The sequence below is a fragment of the Rhamphochromis longiceps genome, linkage group LG5 (genome assembly GCF_057381845.1).
Source record: "Rhamphochromis longiceps isolate RC_006_pf linkage group LG5, R_longiceps_female_GT1.1, whole genome shotgun sequence".
NCBI lineage: Eukaryota > Metazoa > Chordata > Actinopteri > Cichliformes > Cichlidae > Rhamphochromis > Rhamphochromis longiceps.
Window position 1 is genome coordinate 15504938 of NC_140561.1, and position 20434 is coordinate 15525371.

The 20434-nt window shown below is 39.5% G+C and overlaps 2 protein-coding genes across 5 annotated transcripts in view; both read left to right on the plus strand.

Annotated features, from left to right (window-relative positions):
• Positions 1-280: 280 nt before the first annotated feature.
• LOC146669475 (beta-crystallin B3-like) lies at positions 281-1623 on the plus strand. The gene is made up of 5 exons (XM_085407892.1): positions 281-362; positions 466-581; positions 703-835; positions 925-1067; positions 1227-1623. The coding sequence occupies exons 1-5, from the start codon at positions 288-290 to the stop codon at positions 1501-1503; spliced, it is 744 nt and encodes a 247-aa protein (XP_085264018.1). The 5' UTR covers positions 281-287; the 3' UTR covers positions 1504-1623.
• A 659-nt stretch (positions 1624-2282) lies between these two features.
• The window catches only part of cita (citron rho-interacting serine/threonine kinase a), a 39925-nt gene continuing 21773 nt past the window's right edge, over positions 2283-20434 (plus strand). The window contains exons 1-18 of one of the 4 annotated variants that reach the window (XM_085406091.1): positions 2283-2419; positions 2591-2763; positions 2879-3020; positions 3386-3561; positions 5611-5712; positions 7803-7945; positions 8316-8409; positions 8495-8701; positions 8876-9029; positions 10433-10622; positions 16096-16201; positions 16805-16948; positions 17520-17639; positions 18277-18447; positions 19226-19279; positions 19385-19438; positions 19785-19925; positions 20046-20174. In XM_085406091.1, the coding sequence (XP_085262217.1) occupies positions 2662-2763; positions 2879-3020; positions 3386-3561; positions 5611-5712; positions 7803-7945; positions 8316-8409; positions 8495-8701; positions 8876-9029; positions 10433-10622; positions 16096-16201; positions 16805-16948; positions 17520-17639; positions 18277-18447; positions 19226-19279; positions 19385-19438; positions 19785-19925; positions 20046-20174 (2229 nt within the window). In that variant the 5' untranslated portion in view covers positions 2283-2419; positions 2591-2661. The remainder of the gene's footprint in view (positions 2420-2590; positions 2764-2878; positions 3021-3385; positions 3562-5610; positions 5713-7802; positions 7946-8315; positions 8410-8494; positions 8702-8875; positions 9030-10432; positions 10623-16095; positions 16202-16804; positions 16949-17519; positions 17640-18276; positions 18448-19225; positions 19280-19384; positions 19439-19784; positions 19926-20045; positions 20175-20434) is intronic. The other 3 variants (XM_085406093.1, XM_085406092.1, XM_085406094.1) reach the window with 3 other exon arrangements.

The following is a 20434-nucleotide window of genomic DNA, read 5'->3' on the forward strand; positions in this document are numbered from 1 at the left end:
GTGTGGATCCAGAGGGACTATTAGTGTGCTATTCTAACAGATACAAGTAAGATTTGTGTAAGCTAAACAAAAGTTTGCAGGTTACTTCCTGATTGATTTCTGAACAACAAGATTATGCTAATCTAAACTGTATTATGCAATCCAATCTTGCAGGAAAACCTTTTTCAAGTGCATAAAGTCAATAGCTCATATCTCATCATTTTTATTTGAATGTTTATTTTGTATATCAGGTGTATGTATTTAATCTGACACTAAGCAATGTGATTGTTGTGCTTTGTAGACTAAAAATGACAGACCAGCAGGGAACCCCAGACCAGCTGCCTGCAGAAAAGGGCCAAGGAGGGGCTGGAGCAACATATAAGGTACCAGATTTAACAAGAGGGACTTTTCTGTTAAACAAGCTCAAAAAGACCACGGGCTTATGGACTGCATCATTCAACTGCTCCACCTGTCCCTGTTTTGCAGCTGGTGGTTTTTGAGTATGAGAACTTTCGTGGAAAAAAGGTGGAGCTGTCTGGTGAATGTAAAGATGTGCTGGAGAAGACACAAAGGGTTGGTTCAGTCATTGTGGAGTCGGGACCGTGAGTGACTCAGTTACCCTTCCTTCATTTTCACTGCATGTAGATCCTATTTTGTAGCTGTTACCTTTGCTTTCAACAAATGTGTGCATTTATATGTCTTGCTTATTTTCCATGTTGTCAGATGGGTAGGGTTTGAGCGTCCAAGTTTTGCTGGAGAGCTGTTTGTGCTGGAGAAAGGAGAGTATCCTCGTTGGAGCACCTGGACCAACTGCCAGAGTAGCTACAGCCTGAGCTCCTTTAGGCCTCTGAAAATGGTATGTACTTGAAATGAAATGAACCTCAGACATTTTGTGATTTTGCAAGGGTTGATGTTAAACATGTGGAAATATACTGTTTTCTGCAGGACAGTGCAGATCACAAGTTACATCTGTTTGAGAATGCTGGCTTTGAAGGCAGAAAAATGGAGATTGTTGATGATGATGTCCCCAGTCTGTGGGCTCATGGTTTCCAAGACCGTGTGGCCAGTGCTAAGGCTGTCAATGGAACGTAAGTTTCACCATTCTCAGTCTCTCACTACAATGATTTCCACTTATCAGAACTGAAGCCATGAAATGTAAGATAGAAGTGCATTTGTGCAAAATGATACTAAATTTGTGTAAAAATCACTGTCCCAGAAATGTGATACTGTTTCTCTTTCTCGTGAAGGTGGGTAGGATACATGTATCCAGGTTACAGAGGGCGCCAGTATGTGTTTGAGCAAGGAGACTTCAAGCACTGGAATGATTGGGGAGCCACTGCACCTCAGATCCAGTCCGTCCGACGTGTGCGGGACATGCAGTGGCATAAGAGAGGGTGCTATATTGCCCCTGCCCCCGCCCCTGCCCCAGCTCCTGGTCCAGCCCCAGCTCCAGCCCCTGGCCCTACACCACCCAATCCTAACCCTATTCCCAACCCCAAATCCCAAACTCAGCCCGAAGCTTAAACTCCCACCTCTGACACCTTCCACAGAAACTGGTGAATGCTGAAGGCAGCTGGCCAGTCCTTAGTCTCTCATTATTAAAGCTCTTTATTGGTTTAGGCTTTTGGAAAACTGGAACTGAAAAAATTAACCATGCATCTCTGTTGGAAATAAAAGTTTTGGCCCTGATTCTGGTTATTTGTAAATTATTCCATGCCATTTATTTTGCATAAATTAATACATGGGATTGGAGTGAGAGTGTTAAAACGATCTGTGCATTAGACAAACAACTTATAAGTATATTAAAATTAAGTAAACAATAATTCAGACCAGAAAGAAATAATTATCAACTATTAGTAATTGGCATTAGAAGGGTGCGTGATGTGAAAAAAAAAACCTTTGTTTTTTTTGTGACACTAGAAATCCTTGCTACACTACCACTGATAACCTGATATTCTTTTTCAATTATTTAGTCACTGTCGACCTGATGTTTGGTTCTTCTGAGTCTTTGAATCTAGTCAGGCCCCGTTTCTTTTTAACTCTGGGGCATTGTAATTAATGCTCATAAAATTTTTGCTATTTTTATACATTTTTTTTTTTTACTATTAGGCACTTGTTAGATTGTAAACTAACTGTGATATTCAGCCACTGTTTTGTTGATAAAAACACGATCAGCCCCCTCTTCAGAACCTTTCCCAGCGTTCCTTGGTGTGCTCAACTCTCATTGGTTAACAACTGCATTTATGCCCGCCCACATAAAATGGAACATCCAATCAGAACCAAGATTCATTCAGCAGGCTCGTGAGCTGGGCGGGCAACGCGCAAAATTTGAAAGTTGACCGGAAACAGGGTGGCTGTGTAGAAAATAGTGTGCTCTTAAGCACATAAATATGCCTATATAACTTAGAAAGAGTATAATAGCTACCTAAACGACTAGCTGGTGAGTAATTTCCTAACAGACCGCTTTAATTTATTCATATGTCAAGAGTGTTTCGTCTTTAATGTTGTTTTATAAGCTAAGTTAGAAAGCGAACGTTACCCACCGTTAGCTTAGCGCGCTAAAGGGGGGCATGTTGTTGACACCAAGTGACAGCTTTTCCTTGGTCTGTAGGTATCAATATTTCGTTAATGCCCTGGATTTAAATCTCGACTTGCTACCTGCTTTTATGCTGTGAAGAGACCATGCTGAAGTTTAAATACGTGAGTCAGGGAAACCTGAAAACACCGTCTTCCTCTGCTGACCCTATCACTAGCCGCAGCTCACGACTCAACCAGCTGTTTCAGGTAAAGTAATGGATCAGTTTAGGTGTAGTTTCGATCTCTTAAAATTCAGTTTAAATACATCCCGAATAGCAGACTCCTGTGAATTCCACTTTTCTTGTTTGTGTATTGTTTTCAGGGACGACTGAGTCTGTGTGGGGAGCAGGGAGGATGCACTTTAGGTCGGGAAGAGTTTCTGGAGGCTTTGCTGCTTCTCTACCAAGAGTGCACTTCCCCAGAACTTATGAAAATACATCATGTGGCAAACTTCGTCAATAAATGTAAGCATACATTTTAAATATGAGCAAGATTTGTTTGTTTTATTTATCAGTCATATCCGTTTTAACAAAACCTGATTATATCAACTGATGAAATTGATTAAGAGCAGTTATATTTGTGATGCACAGTTTTAAAATGCTCTTAAGCATACTACAAGGCTTATGCCTTTTTTGTAATATCTGTAAGGTGGACTTTGATAATTGTACTAAGAGTATGTTGCTGTTGGTCTAGTTAGAATAAGGTGTTTAGCTCATAGTTCGCATTCATAAAAATGTCTTAAAGGTTTTACTTCAAATTTTGAAGCCATAAAGGGTGAAAAAGTTGTTTGTGCTGTGCTGAGCTGAGCTGTTCGTGCTTTTTGAAACAGTTTCTGAAGTTGTCTCGGAGCTGCGGGCCCTACAGCCCAGGCTTCAAGACTTTGACCTGCATGCAGTGGTGGGTCGGGGTCGTTTTGCTGAAGTCCGAGTTGTCCGGGAGAAGGCTACTGGAGGTGTTTGTGCACTTAAAGTCATGAAGAAGACAGTTTTACGCACTCAAGAAAATGTAAGTTTCGTCCTCTAAGAACTACATCGTACCAGAGAGTTTTGATATCCATGTCTGGGACACAAAAAGGAAATTTTGGTAGTTTGCTATTTATTTGTTAATAGTTTTTTTTCCAGAAGGAAAACCAGAGGTGGGAGTAATAAAATAAATGTATGCTGGTTCCATTTAAAGTTGTGTGAAAAAGAAAGTTTTAAGGATTCCACTGTAGCAGTCTTGTGCACTTAACAGTTTTGTAGCTTTACAACGTTGCTTCTGTTTGCAGAGGTTTGTGAAAATTTGTTTATGCACAGCAAATAAATGTCTGGGTTCCTCTAGACACTTCAGTCTAGTTGAGGACTGGACCATTGCAACACCTTGATTCTTTTCTTTTTTAGTCATTCGGTTGTAGATTTGTTGCTTTGCTTGGTGTCATTGTTACGTTACATGACCTAGTTTGGGTGTAGCTTTAGCTTTTGGACAGATGTCCTTACTCTCAATCGTCAATACTTTGGCATACAGAGGAGTTCATAGCTACTTCCCACTGCACGCACCCCAGGTACTGTGGGTGAAATAAAAGCCCAAATCATCAGCCTCTAGAACTCCATTTGAGGCATTTTTGTTGATATGCTGTCTTTGATGTTCACCAGTTGTGGTGCTGTGCATTATAGCCAAGCATGTCCACTTTCGTCTTGTCTGTCTGAAGGATATTGCTCTTGAAATCTTGTGGTTTGTTCAGATTCAACTTTGCAAACCTAAACTGAGCTACCATCTTCTTTTTAGATGGGCATTTTCAAATAAGACATACTTCTTCACTCTTTTTTTTTTAGTTGTGTTGTTACAAACTTTAACATGTTAACTCGAGCCTGAGATGTAGCCCTTTTGTTTTGTTTTTTGAAATTTCTTTGAATATTGGGCCATCTGACCTTTGGATTACTTTGTTGAACTTGTTTTTGCAGAGGTGGTCACATTTGCTGGTGATCAGCAGCATCTGCCTGCTACTTACCCTCTTAATTCCTACACAGTAAGGGTGTACTTCACTGAAAAAAACGTTCTTTTTCTCAAGACTGTAGCTTTTGTTTCAGGATTTCTTTGAATACACTGTCATAGATTAGTGGAACAAATGCCCATTATTAATGTTTAATTAATGTTTATAATACCACTTGTGGTTTGCTCACTACCACAAGTGGAAACCCTATAAAACGGGTAGATTTAGAGTCCGTCTAATGGGAGTGGAAAGGTTCATATACTTGAGATGGATTTCTGTCAGAATGAAATTCACTGAGAACAATCATGTAATAATAGCATTTATTGAAAAGTATTTATTTAATTATTTTAACACAGAGACAACTATTCACTCTCATATTCAGACCGATGAGCAATTTAGAAACACCAGTTAACCTGGATGCATGGGATAATTATTTTATCTTTTTTTTTTTTGTTATAATAGTCCTCTAATAAAATGATTTCCTCAGGAGTATTGAAGTGTATAAAGAATAAGGGGCTTGAATTTTTCACTTTCACATTTACTACACAAGTACTGTTAACTGTGTCTCAGCTACTTGGTGTTTCAAATTTGTACTCCTAAAAAAGTCCACTGGAGAGTGCTGTAGGGCTAAGCACAACAAATGTCACTTGGATCCAATATTTCACAGCTGTGCTCTCTGGCATATGACTAATCGGACAGATCTCCGTCAGAATAGTACATGAGCTGTGACACAAAGGGAGCTGAAGAATGAACAGTTTTAATGAACAAGAAATGTCTTCTTCGTGCCACCTGTGACAGTTTAGTGTAATTTAGTCTCATCTGTCGCTTATAAAAAGAGGGAACAAGAACTGAAGCTAGATGAGAAAGGCAAGAATTCTAATCACCAGAAAAAGTAGATTTTTTCACAGTTTTATCTGAAATAAAATGCAATTACATTTAACCCACATTCAGTTTCTTAATATGGAAGTTTCTGTGTTTCAGGCACATCTGTTTATATGGCCATTATACTAATCACAGTGTATATTTGTATTGCTTACATTTCAAACAGTATAACTGCTCATTGCTCACCTTCTAACTCTTCAAAGGTGATTTTTCATGAAGAGGAGCGGAGGATCTTGGCTCTGAACAGTAGTCCCTGGATCCCACAGCTGCTGTATGCCTTCCAGGATAAAGATGATGTTTACCTGGTGAGACTGCGGCACATGTTTCTTTTTTTTCTTTTTTATCTTAATGATGAATTGAAATGACTAGTTTGCTAATTTTTTCTGAATCAAAAGAATATTTTAAGGATCTTTTGTAACACACAGAGAAAATGGCACACACACAACATACTGTACTTACTAATACAATATTTGTGCTATATTTGATGTATAAAGCAAAGGCCTTGTATTTTGTAGTGTAGGCCTCGATGTAGTGTTAGTCCCAGTGTTACAAAATAGTACTGACCGTATAGTGACTGGTCATAGTAGATAGCTGCCCTTCCCTAAGCCTGGTTCTGCCTGAGGTGTCTTCCTGTTAAAAGTGAGTTTTTCCTTCCTACTGTTCCATAGTGTTTGCTCAGAGGGGGTTGTTTGACTGTTGGGGGGTTTCTGTATATATATAGTAGGGTCTTTACCTTGCAATATAAAGGCCCTTGAGGCAACTCCTGTTGTGATTTGGTGCTATGAAACAAAAAATTGAGTTGGTATGACATATTAGCTTTCACTCAAAGTATCATAAGCACACTGTGTATTCCCCCAAACTCTAAAATTATACTGTGGGGAAAATGGCTAGACTCAGAAGTAAAACAAACACCCACACTATACATGAACCCTAGAAATACAATCATCAAAATTTGCCTATTGTTACCTGCTTTCTATCTTTGATTTTCAAAATTTGACCAACAAAACTGGCAGTCACTCAAAGTGGCATGTGAAGGAGGAATTATAAAATGACCAATCTGTTTGTACAAGAAAAATATTTTGTAGCAGGGGAAAAAAGGTTTCATCCTTAAGTCGTTATTTTTGCCATCAGTACGTTCCACAGTGACCAGGATTTTTTCATGATAAATCACATCATTCATTACTGACTCCTCCTGTGGCTTTTTAGATGCTGTGCTTGGTTTTAGTTTTTCTTGAAATTAAAAGCTTACTGCAACTAACAAAACAGTATCACATTTTTTTAAGCTATCACTGTGAAAAATAAGGAGGGAAATCAGAAACTAAACTTACTGTTTACCATTTAAAACACTCAGTGAATGTATACTCTTTATGCTGCATTATTGTATGAGTAACTAATTAAAGGGGGAAACGTATCCCTTTTAATAATGCAATCTTAGCACTTTGTCAGTTACAGTTAGCTGTTAAACTTACAATGAATCTGTATTTTTCCTTATGATCAAGGCTGTCTTAGGTAGTAGGAAAGAGTGCAGTCAGTTTCTTGTGCAGCTGGGCCTTATATTTTATCCTGCCCTTTTTGTTTTCTTTCTCTCACCATCTATATATGTTCCTTTATGTCCCCTGCATATCTGTTTCAATTCTTCCTCTTTTTTTCTCTCCCCCTCTGTCTCTCTGCTCCTTAACTGAGCATGGAGGAAAATACAAAGCATCCATCTTTATCCGTGTGTCAGAGAGGCACCCAGTCTCCCTGTTGCTAGGTAACACTGGAGAATGCTCCTGTTCATTGAGACTCGCTGACCATTCATGTGCATGGGCTTTGCCTGTTTATGGCTGTATGGCTTTAAACATATAGCTCAAATCAACTTGGCACAGCACCTTTTATTTCAGTGTGCAGACAGCAGGAAAAAAAAAAGAATTTTAGGCAACGTTAACCAAGGCTGATTTATTTTTCCAAACTTTCAAAACTACATGTCTTCAAATGGGCTATGTTATGGTTGCAGTATGTTGCTTTGAGTTAAATGTGTCTTCTTTCATCCTATGATCATTCATTCTAGGCTACACTGGGATTATGCATTTATTCTTGACATATTTTTAGCAATTGAACAGGAATACTTTGACTGCAGTATCATAGATAAATCAGCAATAGTACCCAGTGTTATATAACTGAATCTATAATGAGGAGAACCACCCTATAAGCTTATGCGGAGCAGAGCTTTGATGTAAGCTCAGACACATGGCCCTACACTTGTTGCTTTGTTTTTCCTTCTAAATATAGACACATTTAGAGGCGTTCTTAAAGCTTTTACAGCCTTCAACAACAACACACAATCCTTCAAATGCTATGTACTGGTTATAGTCTTATCCTGCCAGTTCCTCACTTTAAACACATATGCTTTCAGGCGATGGAGTACTTGCCAGGCGGTGACCTGATGTCTCTCCTAAACCGATATGAGGATCAGTTTGATGAGTCCATGGCTCGATTTTATTTGGCTGAGCTGGTAGAGGCCATTCATGCTGTCCACCAGTTGGGCTACGTCCACAGGTAAAATACCCGCTATGAAATCCAACCTGTTATTGATAGAGGATTAGCCAAGTAAGACTTAACAGTAAAACATGATCAATGAAGGAGTGGCAGTGTTCCCGTAGAATGGGTTTCTCGACTTCCAGGTCTATATTAAAAATGTTTTTCTTTCATTTTCATTGAAAAGGCCACAATAACCGGATCCTGTACATGAGAATTGTTATCGCTTTAACTAATTTAATGTACAGTGTGATGGCAAATGTTATAAAAATGCTGTGGAGTTTGCAAATGTCTCTGTTATGCTTGGAGCAGTAGAGCATTTTACAGTACTCAGACAACAAACAGCTCTGTAAAAGCCGTATCAAATTTCTACTAAACTATCCACTTACAGAGATGTCAAACCAGAGAATATTCTCATTGATCGGACTGGTCATATTAAGCTGGCTGACTTTGGATCAGCTGCCAGGCTAACTGCTAACAAAACGGTAAGTCGAATATAGGCTTTGCTATATGTATTAACTTCACTGGTCTTCACAATGACATTACAGAGTTTCTGTTATGTTTTCCCAGGTGGCCACTTCCACAGTGCCTGTCGGAACCCAGGACTTTCTTTCCCCTGAAGTCCTGACAGCCATGAATGGGGGTTCTAACAGCACCTATGGAGTTGAGTGTGATTGGTGGTCGCTTGGGGTCATTGCCTATGAGATGATTTATGCCCGGTCACCTTTTTCTGAAGCCACTTCGACCAAGACTATCTACAACATCCTTAACTTCCAGGTGCTGACATTGTCATTGTTTATGTATTCAATATCTATAACAGATCAGACACAAACGGTGTAATCAGTATTCCTGTTACGGTCAGTAATATATGCAGTCTAATTTAGGCAATATTTAATCAGTCTATGAAATATTTATTCAATTCTTGTTCAATTTATTTATTTTTGCCTACAGCGTTGCTTAAAGTTTCCAGAGGAGCCACGTACCAGTAAGCAGTTTGTAGACTTGGTACAGAGCTTACTTTGTGGTGCAAAGGAGCGACTGGGTTTCCAGGGACTCCACTGTCACTCTTTCTTCTCCAGCGTTGACTGGAACAACTTGCGACAAGGTGAGGAGATTCCTCTCCCTTGAGACTCCTCTGCAATCTTTTTAGTGGACGTGCTCAATTTCACTTGAAATGACATATTCTTGTTGTAATTGTGTTACAACACAGTTGATATATTACTAGTTGTTAAATTCTAATGCTTGGGTTTTTATTCTTTTATTTTTATTTATTTTTATATATATATATATATATATATATATATATATATATATATATATATATATATATATATGTATGTATGTATGTATATATATATATATATATATATATATATATATATATATATATATATATATATATATATATATATATATATATATATATATATATATATATATATATATATATAAAAATAAACAAAACCCCACCCAACAGCATCTAGTCTACGTCTGTGTGTGTTCAGGGGGTGAGCTTATAGACAACAATAGTGTTGGTGTTGTCTATAGTAAAATAATGAGATTCTGTGCGCTGTTGGCAGTAAGCCATGGTTTTTTTTTTTGGGTTTTTTTTCCTGAGGAAGGGAAGGCAGACCGTTAAGATCTGCGACTCATCTGTTTCTCAACAGATGCAGCACGCATCGTTTACACAGGCAACACCAGACATGCTCTTTGTAGCGTTTGTTAAATGTTATTGTTGCCAGTGAGTTTCACAGTTTCCCCTGACTGGCCATTGGAAAACACACCCATAACACTCAAATTAATAGATAATTTCAGTGAAGCATGGTCACATTGAAGAGGCACATGCCTACAGTGCTACTGTAATTCACAAGTGTATCTGCAGGGGTGATTGGTGTTTGTTTTGGCTCTACCAAATAGGTATTTTCTGCAGATGACACCCCCCCATTATAAAGTAATTATATAACATTACTATGCCCATGGTTTCCTCTTAGCACTGATTTGTCTATGATAAAGTGTTTAGATTGATAGTTTTTCTTTATTTATTTTTCTCTTTGTTAATTGATTTTGTTTGAGTAGTAGCAAAAAAACCCCTCAAAATACATATTTGTACAAATGTCTGCATTAAAAATATCATCCTTGTTTATTCACAACTGAGCACGGATAGAGCTTTATGCATCAGCTTTGGGTCCAGCTGATTAGCTTGCTCTGCTGCAGTGAGAGAGTGAGTGAGCATGTGTGTATGAGAGAGCGCGAAAGAGAGGAGGGAGGGACAGAGGCAGCATGTGCATCAACGCGCGACTTACTGCTCTCTAGGCTCCCACCGCTCTCCGCTCTCTATTCCTCCTCCCTTCCTTTCTCTCCCCTTTCTCCTTGTGTTTTTTTTTTTATTTTTTTATTTTAATTTTATTTTTTTTTTACATTTTTTGTTTTTAAGTACCTTGTTCATAGCGGCTTCCTTTTTCCCTTGCCCTTTCTCTTATTCCCACCTCTCATGCTCTTCCCCTGCAGTTCTCCCGCCTTTCGTTCCTGCGTTGCATGCTGAAGATGACACCTCTAATTTTGAGGAACCGGAGCAGGCAGCCCCCTGGCCAGCCTCAGCAGCCCAGCAAGGAGCTCTGCCGGCGGGCTTCCAGGGCCAGGATCTGCCTTTTCTAGGCTGGTTCTTCAGCAGAGCGTTGATACTGTTGGCCAAAACTGAGTAAGTGGTACCTGTTTACTAGTCATTGTTGGGATCATTCAAAGTAGACTAAAGCCTGTTTTTCCTTTAGATGATGCAGAGACCTTTTGCATGCACCTTTCTAATACCTTTTGTTGGTAAAGACCCCATGCTAGTATTGAATGCTGTTCTGCCATTAGTCTCCTCATTACCACGGCAACAATTTCCAGGTAGCCTTGTTTCAGGTGACCTAGCATGGTGCCCAGGGCAGTTGGTATTGTCCCTGTCATTAGTGTTGTGCCTGTTGGGGCCAAAAAGGGTTTGGCTATATGCTGTGTCAGACAAGGAATGAGAAAAGGGAGGGATCCTCCTGTTCTGTGGTGCTCTCTCCTACTGACTTCTTGTTTTTGTACCTTCAGATCACACGTAAGTGATCCAGTGCGCAGATAGATCAAATGAATGGCTCAGAGGATGTTAGCTGGTGTTATCTTGCCATCGACTGATTGGTATGCGACTGAGTGTGCCGATGAGGTTTGCTGAGAAGTGGAACCCCACACATAGACACACTCCCACCCTCACTGCTGTTATTGTGCCTTCTCTGTTACTGTGAAGCGTAATAGGCTCCTGACTTTTACGGCATGGGTTTTGGGACTGTAATTATACCTAATTGTGTTTGGCTTCTTAACCCCTGATAATAAAGCAAGAGGATGGGTTTTTGTTCTTGCAGCCCCATGCTAGTGCTCTCGCAGGTTAATGGTGCTGGAGACTGCAGATCATGACAGCAGCGGCAACAGAAATGGAGAAAAAGCATTAGCAGATTAGACTGGGAAAAAGGATGAGAGCTCAGATTGGGGGAGAGAATTATTTCTATGGTTACAACCGTGATGCTTTTTTTGGGGGGGGGTTTTGTGTGTGTGTGTGTGTGTGTGTGTGTGTGGGGGGGTTTTTGTTGTTTTTTTTCCCCCCTGTCCCCACCCCCCATCTTTACCCGTCTCATCTCCTCCTGTTATTTCTCCCTCTTCTAATGTCTAAGTCGCCTTGCTGTTACACCATCAGTCATCTGTTCAAGGTTTTTAACAGAAGCCAGTCATTTTCTATGCTGCATTTGATTAAGAGGAGCTCAGTGTTCATAAAATGTGTCAGAATTGTGTTGCGTGTGTGGGAGCATGCATATCCGTGTACACATTATTCATTACAATGCCAAATAGGAAAGAGAAATGAACCTAGAGCCAGGCATAATGAAATGCTAATCATCTGTTTTGGGGGTTCCTGCTATTGTTTGTTTTTTCTTCTCCTTTTTGAACTTGTCTGTCTCACTCCTCATTAGTAAAAACTTAACAGCAAAATCCTCTTAAAAATTTGCCTCAAATTTATAAGAAGCTGTCTGTGGTATAGTGTCGGAAAATCATACTAAACACCCATAAAAAATGACATTGTTAGGATTTTTGGCTGGATTAAGGAAATTCTGAGATGGTTAATACAACATGCGCAGTATTTACAGTTTATAAATATCTGTTTTTGCCTGTTTGGAGCTGGACATAAAACGGTGTTATTAGGTCAGTCTGTCTGGTCAGGCATCCAACGTCGTGCCAAATATCTACCGATACTGGGTAAAGGTATATGGGTGCCCATTGTTCCTTCGTTGGCGTCAAATGTAATCCTGTAATATAGGCTATGATTTTTGTCTTACAAGGTACCTTGGCAACACACACACACACACACACACACACACACACACACACACACACAGTATGTAGGAAATCCATTGAGGACATTCATGGGCTTTTGGAAAAGAAATTTGTGTTTGTACTGAATTCCCGCCATTTACAGTGGTGCCATCAGGGTCAAAGCTTTTCATGGGGGACCCCTTTTTTTTTTTTTTTTTTTTTTTTTTTTTTTTTTTTTTTTTTGAACAAACTGCCCCAGGACATGTACCACATGAATGACCAAAAGAATGTTGGCAATGGTAGGAGAAGAAGAGTCTTCTAGCACTTATATTAAAAACAGAGAAAAAAATTATGTGTGTGTGTGTATATATATATACACACACACACACACACACACACACACACACACACACACACACACACACACACACTAGTGTGTGTGTTATTTTATTTTAAGCACAAATTGAAAAAATAAATTGTTATTGGGAATTTTGCATGTCCTACAAAAGATTTCCCCAGAGGTTGCCTTGTTTTCATCACACTGCTTGTTAGTATTACGTGTGTTTGTTTCTTCCTTCAGTGTACATGACTGTTATCCATCCTTTTGCGTACCTGATGAGTGCTGCTAAGCCTTTTAACTTTCTTTGTGTCATTGTCTTTCTGAGTCTCTTCAATAATGCAGTTTGCACTGGTTACTCATTTCTTTTTCCTCCACAGTTCAAAAACATGACAGCTCTCCCATTCCTCAGTGGAAAGAGTGGTCTAACATTTTCTCTCTTTTAAATACTTAAATTCTTCATGGCCACATTATGTTTAGCGTTATTAAAGTATTACCTATGCTTCCTGAAACTCAAGCAAAAATCTCCAGCTAATTTCTTAAATGGCCACATTATCTGTACAAAAACCCACCCACCCCCCATCTCCCACTTGAATTTTGATGTCTAACATCAATTTTTAATTGGCATCTGGCTGAAATGCTTCTGTTTAATCTAGAGGCCTGTGAAAAAGAACTGCCTAGGGTGTTGCTGTTTTTGTTTCAGCAGTACAAGCCGTGTGTGTGTGTGTGTGTGTGTGTGTGTGTGTGTGTGTGTGTGTGTGTGTGTACACACTTTTCTGTATATTGTATATATGGTGTGTGTGTGTGTGTGTGTTTCAGGGGGATGCTTCTCGGTGCAGAGAGGCAAAGGGAGCAGTGCTTGCTTTTCTGATTATTTTTAACACTGTGACTCAGTCTGAGTCAACTTTATTAAAGATCCTTCTGCAGTGTTTGTGAACTCATTCATACAGATTCATTCATTTATTTAGAGGACCTCTATTCATAGTTGCCTTGTCTCTGGTCAGCAAAATGGGAAAAATTCACTTAGTGCTCTCGATTGCTGCAGAGAATGGAAACAAAATGGAACATTACCTTATACAAATAACAACAAAAAAAGAGTGTATTGTACTCACACTGAGTCTTCTGGAGACCAGCCCCACGCAACAGCATATCCCAAATTCTCCTGTCAAATTATTTTGTCAGGCTAACGGCAAACATTCCCGGGTCTGCAGGTCCATTTTGTTCATGCCGTCTGTTTTGTCCTAATCATACTGCAGCAGAAAGAAGAAGAGAAAAAAAAAAAATATATATACACACACACACACACAGTGGGGCAAAAAAGTATTTAGTCAGCCACCGATTGTGCAAGTTCCCCCACTTAAAATGATGACAGAGGTCAGTAATTTGCACCAGAGGTACACTCCAACTGTGAGAGACAGAATGTGAAAAAAAAATCCATGAATTCACATGGTAGGATTTGTAAAGAATTTATTCGTAAATCAGGGTGGAAAATAAGTATTTGGTCACCTCAAACAAGGAAAATCTCTGGCTCTCACAGACCTGTAACGTCTTCTGTAAGAAGCTTTTCTGTCCCCCACTCGTTACCTGTATGAATGGCACCTGTTTGAACTCATCATCTGTATAAAAGACACCTGTCCACAGCCTCAAACAGTCAGACTCCAAACTCCGCCATGGCCAAGACCAAAGAGCTTTCGAAGGACACCAGGAAAAGTATTGTAGACCTGCACCAGACTGGGAAGAGTGAATCTACAATAGGCAAGCAGCTTGGTGTGAAAAAATCAACTGTGGGAGCAATCATCAGAAAATGGAAGACGTACAAGACCACTGATAATCTCCCTCGATCTGGGGCTCCACGCAAGATCTCATCCCGTGGGGTCAAAATGATCATGAGAACGGTGAGCAAAGATCCCAGAACCACACGGGGGGACCTGGTGAATGACCTGCAGAGAGCTGGGACCAAAGTGACAAAGGTCACCATCAGTAACACACTACAACGGCAGGGAATCAAATCCCGCAGTGCCAGATGTGTTCCGCTGCTGAAGCCAGTGCATGTCCAGGCCCGTCTGAAGTTTGCCAGAGAGCACATGGATGATACAGCAGAGGATTGGGAGAATGTCATGTGGTCAGATGAAACCAAAGTAGAACTTTTTGGTATAAACTCAACTCGTCGTGTTTGGAGGAAGAAGAATACTGAGTTGCATCCCAAGAACACCATACCTACTGTGAAGCATGGGGGTGGAAACATCATGCTATGGGGCTGTTTTTCTGCCAAGGGGACAGGACGACTGATCCGTGTTAAGGACAGAATGAATGGGGCCATGTATCGTGAGATTTTGAGCCAAAACCTCCTTCCATCAGTGAGAACTTTGAAGATGAAACGAGGCTGGGTCTTCCAACATGACAATGATCCAAAACACACCGCCCGGGCAACAAAGGAGTGGCTCCGTAAGAAGCATTTGAAAGTCCTGGAGTGGCCTAGCCAGTCTCCAGACCTCAACCCCATAGAAAATCTGTGGCGGGACTTGAAAGTCCGTGTTGCTCGGCGACAGCCCCAAAACATCACTGCTCTCGAGAAGATCTGCATGGAGGAATGGGCCAAAATACCAGCTACTGTGTGTGCAAACCTGGTAAAGACCTATAGTAAACGTTTGACCTCTGTTATTGCCAACAAAGGTTATGTTACAAAGTATTGAGTTGTATTTTTGTTATTGACCAAATACTTATTTTCCACCCTGATTTACGAATAAATTCTTTACAAATCCTACCATGTGGATTCATGGATATTTTTTTTTCACATTCTGTCTCTCACAGTTGAAGTGTACCTCTGGTGCAAATTACTGACCTCTGTCATCATTTTAGGTGGGGGAACTTGCACAATCGGTGGCTGACTAAATACTTTTTTGCCCCACTGTATATGTATGTATATTATATATATATATATTATATATTGCTCTGCATAAAAATTGCTCAGCTGTTCTGTTGTCAAAAGAATAATTGTCATTACTAGATATTCTTCATTCGCCAACTCCAAAGGGCAGGTTGAGTCAGCTTTTATGCTCCTGGTTTCTGTTACTCGTTTATGAAGTGTGGGTGTTGTGTCTGCGTTTTGACCGACTTCATTACAGATACAATGACTGTAGGCCTTGCTGTTATGTGTTGTGTCCTTATGTGGCAATATAAGACTGCCAGCCGAGTCCCATTCTTGTTCATTAGTCTGACTGATTATTCGAATCATTGGTTGCATTTTTAATTTTTTTTTTTTTTTTTTTTTTTGTCATAGTTTGTTGCACAAAAGGAAGATTTTCGAAGCATTTTGTGCTCTCTGGTCTGTTGATTATAAAGAGGTTGACAGGAACTCGCTCGCCAGAGAGAAAACATTGCCCCTAGTTAGAGTGGATATGTCTCTGTGTTTAAATAAAAATTATTGCAATGCACATTTCAAATTATGTGCGCCAGTTTGATTGTTGAAATATTAATGTTTCAAGAATTTCTGTAAATGTTGTTGCCCCAGGTCAGTGTCTGCAGGCCTCAACTCTCCTGCTAAGACCAACTCAATGGAAAAGAAACTGCACCTTAAAAGCAAAGAATTACAAGAAACTCAAGACAAATGTCACAAGGTGAGCATTTACAGCCTGTTTTGGCTCTCATTCTTTGTTTTGTTTTTTTACAAACCTTTGTTAACAAAGCTTTCAGCTTTAACGTAATTTAGTAAATCCACAGTATATTTTGTCTTCTGTCTCTGTTATTTTGGCAAACTCAAAATGCTCCTTTGATAAGCAAATAAATAACATTAACATATTCTGGAAAGAAGGCTTTTTATTTTTAGACAAACTGTGAAATTGGACTTCCATAGTTTGAAACTTTGTTTTGAGCAACATCACTTCATTATTCTGGATTTTATTAGCAGATTTCTTGTGTTTATTCTGGCTGACTGGCCTAACACAGATCAAGGAAGCGTCTGTTGGTGCTGTTATGAGCCAAGTTCATTTTGTAGTGTGAAAAACATAGCAGCTTACTCGTTTTAAAGCATTCTTGGTTGGCCATTTGTTAGAAAAATAATTTACAGCTAATGGACCCCTTATTTATAGTGAAGTAAATAGCCACTTTAAGTACCTTATACTTCTGACGCAGGCAGAAGACAGCTGGGACACAAACCAGCAATGTTAATCAACCTTCAGGTGAAGATTTTAAATAAGTGATGTTTTCACTGCTGTGTTCAGATGGAGCAGGAAATCTCCAGGTTCCAGCGTAAGATGACTGACCTGGAGTCAGTGCTCCACCAGAAGGATGTGGAGCTGAAGGCCTCTGAGACTCAGCGGAGTATCCTGGAGCAAGACCTTGCCACCTACATTACTGAGTGCAGCGTGAGTCATACTGTACTACCAGCATGTCCATTTGTGTTTTATTGAATTAACCTCTTCTACCCTGGAGGCTTTCCATCTGTTATAAAAATGCATCTACCATTTCATGAAGACTGCAAGTGTAGTACAATCACTGAGGCATACAATAATGACTTAAGCATGACAATGCTATATGGGTTTAAGTTCTGTTGTACTAAGTATGGTAGAGTTGCAGTTGGCAACTTTTAGAACAGGTTAAACAAACAAAGTGTTTCCTTTCAAACTTGGGTTTTGATTTAGCAGAAATGTTGATGGCACTATTGGCCATAGTTTTTTTTTTTTTGAAACTCCCTCTAGCCTTGTAATAAAAAAACTCTGTAAAAATTCCTGTTTAAGTGTCTGTTATACAACTTGAAGTTTTGCAGCTTTTACTGATGAAATTGTGGGTTGTTTTTTCAATTGGAAATGTCAGACAGTAGCCTAGAGCTTAAGTAGTTGAAAAAAAAAAGAAGGGTAGAATACTGTAAACTAACTTATTTTATTTTCTAAATCTTAGTGCACTTTGTGTTAGTCTGAAACACGTATTTGTTTGCAGAGCCTAAAGCGAAGCTTGGAGGAGGCACGAGTGGAAGTCTCTAGAGAGGATGACAAGGCCATGCAGCTGCTGCACGACATACGCGAACAGAGCAACAAGCTGCAAGAAATTAAGGAGCAAGTATGTAAATTTTCTCATTTAAATGATTCTGAATCCTCCTCCTCATCATGATAATGATGTGGGGCAGATGAAGAATTATTTCATGGACACTTCATGGTATTTATAATAAAACAGTCTAGTGAAATGGGGAAAAATGCCTTTAAACTGCATATGCATACTGTTTTTTGTTTTTTGGGGAAATTATTTGACACGGTGTTGTTTGTACCGTTGTAACTGATAGTGCAGTCCTTGAAAAAGGGATGAGATTACTTTTCCTCTCAGTGTGTCCCTGTCACACAGGGAGGGCTTTCCCTCTAAGGACTCCCTTGTCCTTAGCGCTCAAAGGTCATTCCTGCAGATGGCATAACTGCAAGGTACAAAAGTGGCGACTTGATCATTAATCTACAGATTCATCGACCCTTTAATTAGGGAGATGATACAGTGTTTACACTTTTTAATATAAATTCATGATTTTAATTGAAAATTATAAATTGAACTGAGGTGAAAATTAAATCTGTACAAAAGAATTTTCGTTCTACCCAACTGAGGAGCTGGATCTGGTCATTATTTAGCTTGCATAACATGTGGTTGCTTTTACAGTAAATTTTATGTTTAATTTAATTAATTGTGTTAACCACTCTGTGCTTATTAACGTCAGGAGTACCATGCCCAGCTGGAGGAGATGCAGGTGACCATCAGGCAGCTGGAGGAGGATCTCTCCGCTGCCCGACGTCGCAGCGACCTCTATGAAGCTGAACTTAGAGACTCGAGACAAACAAGTGAGGAGCTCAAAAGAAAAGCTGTGGAATACCAACAAAGGATCCAGAAGGTATGTAAATGTGTATATGTTTTCACCATATATGTTTATAGTTCATGTCATGTCTAAATCTAAATTGAACCAAATAACAGGAACATTTTGTGCTTTGTATTTTTGATCTGCTCTAAAAAGCAAAGCACAAACCTGTTAAGAGGGATTGGAATGAAACTACAAGTTGCACAACTCATGAATTATGAACATGACTGTGTCACTTTACAGAGAAGATGATTTCTGTTTTGGCTTTTGATCATAAAATACAGTTGGATTCAAGTGAACTGCATTTCCTAGTTTGGGGGCATTTTACTTGGATATCAAGAGTTTAATATTTGACAGTTTTGTTGATGATAAAAACTATTAGTCTTATTTGAATCGGTACAGTCGTGTGGTTTGGAAGGGCCCAGAATGCCTCCCTTTGGAAGTGATCTGGGCATGGCAGACTGTGAGGAGATCCCAGAGCAGACCCAGGGTGCACTGCTGTAGTGATTACATCTCCCTGCTGACCTAAAAACAGGGGAGGGATCCTTCAGAAGAAAAAATGTGTGAAAAGTGCTTTCTCTGCTGCTGTCCTTACCCTCTTGCAGAATAAATGAATGATAATATGCATACTATAAATCAGAGAAAGGGCCTCATACACTTTATTGTAGGATATTGCAGTAAATATCAAATAGGTTTTTATTCATTCTCTTTCCATCATTAGTAATTTCTGGATCCAAGCTGTTTTTACTCATGTGAATCAAATATTTCAGGATGAATTTATGCTCAATTCTTATCATATTGTTAATGTTTTTAGGCAAAAGAGCAGGGAAAAGCTGAAGTGGAGGAGCTTCTCTCCAAACTTGAAAAGGTTTTCTTCCTTTTTCAAAAATGTGTACAGAGCTTACAGAACTGTATTTACCCCAAAGTTTGATTTTTTTTTTTCACTTTCTAAATTGTTTTTTATTCCCTTAAGACAAACTCTGAGCAGCAGGTGAAGATTCAGGAGCTCCAAGACAAACTGTCCAAGGTAGGTTTTTTCACAACTGTCTTTCATTGTGTTTTGTGTTGCTTGTTTTTTTACCTACATTTAAATTACTAAAGACTTTGGATTTTGTAATCTTTCCTATTTATCTGAAAAAGGAAAAAACAACAACAAAAAAGACCACTATTATATGTGTATGTATCCAGGATGAAGCTGTGCAGCCATTTCTGCTGTTGTTCCTTATTTATTCAGCAGAATTGCTTTTGTTTTTTGTCTTTTTTTTGGTTTGTTATGTTTTCTCTTTGTCCTAGTGGGCAGAAATTGCACAAGCATATCAATATGTTTGTCTGGGGATCTACTAACAACCTTTGACCTCCTGATTTTTCCCCAGGCAGTGAAAGCGAGCACAGAAGCCACAGAGCTGCTGCAGAATGTTCGGCAGGCCAAAGAGCGGCTGGAACGAGATCTGGAGCGCCTGAAAGGCAAAACCGACTCTAGTGACACTTTAAAACGTCGTCTTAGGGAGACAGAGGTACCAGACTGACCTGCTAATGCTAATGCTTTCTAGTCCTATGTTAAATAACCTTTTTGACAGTTGGACTACCCTACAATTTTCTGTGTAATTAGCCTTGCTACGTTTTTGTTGTGTAAGCAGGAGGGCAGGAAGACACTTGAGAATCAGGTAAAAAGGCTGGAGATGGTTGAGCGTCGGGAAAATAAGCTGAAGGATGACATTCAGACCAAATCCCAACAGATTCAGCAGATGGCTGAAAAGATCCTGGTGAGAGCTACAGATAAGACTTGCTAATACTCTCCATCACTCCACCCCTAACTTCACCCCACTGCCTACTCAACCAGCCCTCTGTCCATTTATCCTCAACAGATATCGGAGAACATACATGTACACACTACATACTCTTCACTTAGATAGCTGACCCATCACAAATGGCTACTAGTCATCCAGTATTGGTACATAAATAGGCTTTAACATATTCATGATTTTACCAGTGTCAGCATGAGCAGGCATCACTGCAGTCGACT

Coding starts and splice junctions, on each gene's coding strand:
- LOC146669475 (XM_085407892.1), top strand. CDS start 288: ATGACAGACCAGCAGGGAACCCCAGACCAGCTGCCTGCAGAAAAGGGC. Junction 363..465: donor GGGCTGGAGCAACATATAAG/GTACCAGATTTA, acceptor CCTGTTTTGCAG/CTGGTGGTTTTTGAGTATGA. Junction 836..924: donor CCTTTAGGCCTCTGAAAATG/GTATGTACTTGA, acceptor TGTTTTCTGCAG/GACAGTGCAGATCACAAGTT.